Here is a 6,000-nt window from a genome sequence, read left to right on the forward strand (position 1 = left end):
CCTGGGGAAAAGGTCTCTCTGTGGCAGAGGTGGGCAACATGTGGCCATCCAGATGTTTAAGTCTATTAGTCTACAATTCACATGATCCCTCACTATTGGCTATGGTGGCTACAGCCAATGGGAACTGCAGGCCAAAACATCTGGAGGGCTACAAGTTGCCAACCTCTAATTTATGGCTGTTAGCAATGACAGCTACATGAAGTCCCCATTTTCAGAAGCAGTATGAATATCTCTGAATATCGGTGGCTAGAGGGCACAAGCTATGGGGGGAGGCAGTTGCCTCATGCTCTACTTGTGGGCTTCCCAGCTGAGAGAAAACAGAATACTGGACTAAAAGGAGATCTGGTCTGATTCAGCAGGGCTTTCCCTATGTTCTTAGGAGCTGCCTTGTACTGGATCCAAAAAATCCACCTCTACCTCGCCTAGTAGCAGGCATTATGATTTGGTTGCTCCTAATAAAAAATATTCTTTGACAGTGGTTGGGAGGAACTCTCCAATGTCTCGGACAGGGAGAGCCAGTGTGGTGTAGCGTCAAAAGTGTTGGACTTGGAAGCGGGAGATCCGGGTTCTAGTCCCCACTCAGCCATGGAAACCCACTGGGTGACTTTGGGCCAGTCAAACCCCCAGCCCAGCCTACCTCACAGGATGGTTGTTGTGAGGATAAAATGGAAAGGAGGAGGATTATATATGCCGCCTTGGGTTCCTTAGGAGGAAAAAAGGCAGGATATAAATGCAATAAATAAATAAATAAAGTTTCCTAACTGATCACTTATTATCCAATGTTAGTCCTACATGGAGTAGACCCACTGAAATAAATGGGATTTATTCTTGTTAATGGCTCTCATTCATTTCAATGGGTCTTACCCTACATAGGACTAACATTGGATACTACCCCTTCACTAGACAAGGGATAAACATGAAAACTTCAGCATGCAGACCCTGCAATAGCTTCCTGAGCTAGTCTCCCTTGCTCACGGACTCCCCAAACCTAGCTAGATGCCCATTGAGCCAAAGCATGGGCCTAAAAAGGTGTGAACCAGCAAATGAGCCATGACCCTTTGTTTCCAAGCTAAATTTTACTTGGAAAATAAAAAAAAATAGTTGGGTGGGAGGGTGCTGTTGCACCCATCTGCAGCTGCAATGGAGACCTTGGGAGTGGGGGTGGTGAAAAACAACCCCTATTTCAGGTGGAGCAGTAGGAGCAGAACCGTGTACAGTTCTGCTCACCACACCTAAAAAAAATATTGTAGAGCTGGAAAAGGTGCAGAAAAGGAACTAATTTTAAGGGCTGGAGCATCTCCCCTCTGAGGGAAGGTTACAACAGCTGGGATTGTTTAGCTTTGCGGGGAAGGAGATTAAGGAGAGACACAATAGAGGTGTACAAAATCATGTATGGTGTGGAGAATGTGGATAGGGAGACATTTCCCCCCTCTCTCATAATACTAGAACCCGGGGTCATCCCATGAAGCTGATTGGTGGGAGATCCAGGACAGATAAAAGGAAGGCTTTCTTCACACAGCACATAGTTAAACTACGGAATTCACTTCCACAAAATGTGGTGATGGCCACCAATTTGGATGGCTTTAAAAGGGGGCTGGATAAATTCCTGGAGGAGAAAGCTGTCAAGTGGCCTTGTTCAGAAGACACCTTAAACCACAGCTTTAACCACAGTGAATAAGGGGTGCTGCCTTATTCACCTTGGTTAAAGCCATGGTTTAAGGTGTCTTCTGAACAGGCCCACCAGCTGCTAGTCCTGATGGCTATGTGCTACCGCCAGTATCAGAGGCAGTAGGCCTATATACACCAGTTGCTGGGAACATGGGTAGGAGGGTGCTGTTTCACCCATGACCAGCTTGTGGGTCCTCGGTCACTGATTGGACACTGTGTGAACAGAATGCTGGACTAGATGGACCCTTCGTCTGATACAGCAAGTAGCTCTTCTTATGACCCAGGACAGGCTGACTGGAGACAACAAAGCTATTGCTGGACCTGCCAGTGGCAAAGCAAGCAGAAAGTCTCAGGTACAGTCCCTGGTGCTTCCATAAGGGATCAAGACCTCCCAGTCAGCATAGGCAATGCTGGGCTAAGTGGGCAACCTCAATTCCAAACTCACAGCCAACTGAAACAATTTGAAAATGCAGTAAGTACGGAGGCGGGAGTGGGAGAAAGCAAAGATGAAAAGAACACCCATGATCCCAAAGAAGGCAACAATGCCAATAATCCTATACACAACTTGTATGGGTTATTTATTTGCAGCTTAATTAAAATATTTATATTGAGTTGTAGATACTTGATTTTGTATCGATTTTGTTTATATCTGTAAATATGAAAATGTACTAAATGTTGATTAAATGCACGGACAAATAGTTTGATCCGGTACATGGCAGTTTGCAATTGATATCTCCTTTTCAGCCAGGGTCAATGACAGGCAGGTGTTAAAACTAAAGGGGAGGGTGGCGATGGCAGAACCACAGACCCAGAGGCTGCGACCCCGTAAGAATTATCAAAGGCAACACAGCAGGCTTGAGACCATTTTTGTCCCAAGCACAGAGCTGTGTGGATGAATGGGAAAGGGAGGGGCCCGGGCTGCATTAATCCCCCAAGGGAGGGGCCCTGAGGGGGGGACGGAAAAGGGGGAAAAAGGGCGGAAATCCTGCAAAAAAGCAGGGAATATCATCACTGGTTCTCAGCACCACCATCAATTTGTAGATCATCAACACAGATTGGGATAAATTTCTTGGCTCAATCAAGAAGGACGATGGGGGCAATGGGGGAGCAGGGGAGGTTGCAGCTGCTACAATTTGCATCTTCCATGTCTCATCAGGAAAGGCTGCGGAAGCACAGAAGAGCAAAGACTGGGCACATTAGGGGCACCAGCGCAGTCAACCACTGTCCAGGCTGTGGGAAGTGCCCAGAGTCTAGCTGAGGAGGTACAGAAAGGCAGCGAGAGTCTACAGTCCCGGATTCAGCAAGAAAAGTTGTCAGAAGTGACCCCGGGGAGGCGGAGGAGGGCAGAAGAGGGCTGCGGGCATTAAGGGTTGCTACTGTGCCCCAATGAGCCTGAGGGAACGAAGAACATAAAGTGGTGTCAGGAACAGGGGCGGAGGAGAGAACTTACTGGTGACACCAGGTGGCAAGATGGGAACAGGTAACGTTTATTGCCAGAACACTGTTCTCCCAATGGCAGCCGTCCCTGCTAAGATACAACTCCCAGCATCCCCAGCTATTGGTTAGGGATGGCGGGAGTTGTAGTATAACACATTTGGGGGGGGTCTCCAGGTTAGGGACCCAGGCTGATAGATGTGGGTCTCTGCCCCGTTCCAAGGGAAGAAGCTCATCTGACTAGTGCTTCGTCCTTCTCTTTTTCCCTCCCTATATTGTATCACCCGCTGTCAACCTTTTCTATTGTACGCTCCTCCGGGCAGAGACGTGTCTCTTCACCCTCCCGTTTTTCATGTCCCTCCATTAAGCGTTAAGTACACAGCGATGACAGCACTAATAATAAAAACAGTAAGTAGCCATAACCTTTCTCACGCCATTGAATAACCGCAACAAATAATCCCTCTCCCTAGTTAGGATTTTCACCTACCCGCCCCCACTATCCTTACAAGACTGACTTCCTACCCCGCTGGGCATGTGCAGAGTGCTCTTTGCCGCCCCGGGCCTAACTCCCTCCCCCACGCTCTCGGTGACCTTTTAAAGCCACCAGGTCCTTGGTTCCCGGGACTTGGCGGTGTGCGAAGCGCTACACGGCTTGGCGAGAAGCACTCGCCCCCTGGGCATGTGCAGAGAGCTTTTGCGCGGCCCGTGATTCCCTCCCGACTTTCCCCAGGGCTTCTGTGGGAAGCGACGCCACTTACTTGAAGGTGAGGATGCAGAGCGGGCGGTAGGACTTGTGGCTGGTGTTCTCGGCCATTCCCTTGCCCCAGAAGTCGTCGGCGAAGGCGGCCGCCAGGGGGGCGCCCGACCGCGCGTCCGGGTTGTTGACGATCGCCCACACGTCGTCGTGAACGAACTCGCCGCGCAGCGAGTTCCAGTAGCACAGCGCGGCCACCAAGGCGGCGGCGGCAGCTCTCCAGCGCCCGGGCCGGGCAGCCCAAGGCGGCTGTTGCGGCTGCGGCTGCGGAAGCGCCCGAGACTCTCTGCTGCTGCGGCTGCCGCCCGCCGTCGCCCCCATCCTGCTGCCGGGCTAGCTGCCTTCCTCGGCGGGGCTTCTTCCCCCCAGCGCCGCCGCCGCCTCCGCGCCCCGCGCCTGCATAGCGCCAGAAGGGAGGCAGGAGCGAGCCGCTGCTGCCCGCTCGCGCTCTGCCGCTGCTCAGCCGGGCCAGCTGCAAATAAACAGCGGCGGCAGCCGCAGCCGCCTCCCCTCGCCATCCCTTCCTCCTCCTCCTCCTCCTCCCCCCGAGCACGCATGCTCCATGCCGCACGCGGGCATCCCTCTCTCCCCCGCCTAGAAGCTGGGCTGTCCTGAGGGAAAGGAGGAGTGGCGGGGAGGGGGGACGCCTGCCTCCTAAACCTTCCCCCTCAAGTTTAGGGTTGCTTGTTGTGTGTGTTTGGGGGGGTGTCTTCCCCCCCCCTTTCCCCTCAACACTGTAAGAGGTCAGCCCCGGCCCTGCCTCAGATCTAAAGTAAATCAGAATTTATTTATTTTTAAGTATTTCTTTCCAAGGAAAAGACTGAGCCTTTCCAGAATGCTAATTCCCCAAGGCCGGCTTTTAAGGATGACTTTGTTCTTTTCTTCTCATGAAGGAGATGACAGTGCTGGACTGGGTCAACTAATAGCCTTCAGCTTTTTCATGACCCGGGAATCGCCTTTAAGCCCAACCTGAAACAAACAGGCAACCTTTACGACGACTATTATTAGTTTATATATGCAATAAATGGAAAGCTTTCACCTTCCATCTCTTTCATTGTGGTTTGGGAAGTTGCCCCCTGGCCTCATTCTCCTATATACCACTCTTTTATTTTTCTCCTCTTAAAAATAATCCTTAACTTAATTGATAAAATAAAATGGCAGCGGTGTACAACCACTGCTGCAATCCTATGGCTGCTTAGACAGGAAAAAAGCCCTACAGCTCCCAGCATTCCCCAGCCAGATTTTTTGCTGTCGAAATAATGCATAGGACCACACCCTGAATTAATGTCTTCAGCTGGGGCTCAACTAAATCGTATAAATCAGCCTTCTCCAACTTGGTGCCCTCCAGATATGATGGACTACAATTCCCATCATTTCTATCCAATATGGTCATTGTCCAACCCCGCTGGACAAATAATCATACAGAATATTGGCTGTTTCCCAGGATTTGTACATTCCCACACTTTCTGTCATTTGAAGCAGGAGAGCTGATGACTAGAAGGTCAATTTTAAGGGACAAATTCAAAAGAAAAGCAGCAACACCTAGGCCTCCAGCTAGGTAGGACGTGGTAAAAAGGTAGTGTTCCTTTTAAGCCCCTGCCCTTGGAAGTGGATTCTAGCAGATTTAAACTGGCAGGAGGCTGCTAGAGACTGTTGAGTCAGGCCTGGGCCTTGCTAGGAGGCAAAACTCTCTGAGCACCAAAAGACTCTGGAGAAGAGCCACAGGCAGGGCAGACAGCAGATTGTAAAGCGCTCTCATGGGCTAACTGGGTAGATAGCCTGTTCTTTTTTTGTGCTTCCTCTGAGGGGGAGGTAACTCTAAGGCCCAAGGCAGCAATGCTAGTGTGGCGTAGTGGTTAGAGTGTTGGACTGGGGCTTGGGAAGCCCAGGTTTAAGGCCTAGGTTGGCCATGAAGCTCACTGAGGTATTTTGGGCCAGTCACTGACTCTTAGGTTAACCTACCTCATAGGGTGGTTATTGTGAGGATAAAAAGGAGAGGAGGCGGATCATGTACACCACCTTGGGCTCCTTGGAGGAAAGGCAGGATAGAAACAACTAACAAGTTCCAGTGTTGACATTTAGCTGCAGGTATTTAGCCACATTATCTTGTATTTGATTCTTGTGGTAGGGGCATTTTATTTATT

At 50.4% G+C, this 6,000-nt stretch overlaps 1 protein-coding gene across 2 annotated transcripts in view; it reads right to left on the reverse strand.

The window, feature by feature from the left end:
* TMTC1 (transmembrane O-mannosyltransferase targeting cadherins 1) overlaps positions 1–4,061 on the reverse strand; it is a 183,591-nt gene extending 179,530 nt beyond the window's left edge. The window contains exon 1 of one of the 2 annotated variants that reach the window (XM_063134965.1): positions 3,861–4,061. In XM_063134965.1, the coding sequence (XP_062991035.1) occupies positions 3,861–3,916 (56 nt within the window). In that variant the 5' untranslated portion in view covers positions 3,917–4,061. The remainder of the gene's footprint in view (positions 1–3,860) is intronic. The other variant, XM_063134964.1, reaches the window with a different exon arrangement.
* Positions 4,062–6,000: the final 1,939 nt, after the last annotated feature.

Source organism: Elgaria multicarinata, chromosome 9 (assembly GCF_023053635.1).
Source record: "Elgaria multicarinata webbii isolate HBS135686 ecotype San Diego chromosome 9, rElgMul1.1.pri, whole genome shotgun sequence".
Classification (NCBI taxonomy): Eukaryota; Metazoa; Chordata; class Lepidosauria; order Squamata; family Anguidae; genus Elgaria; species Elgaria multicarinata.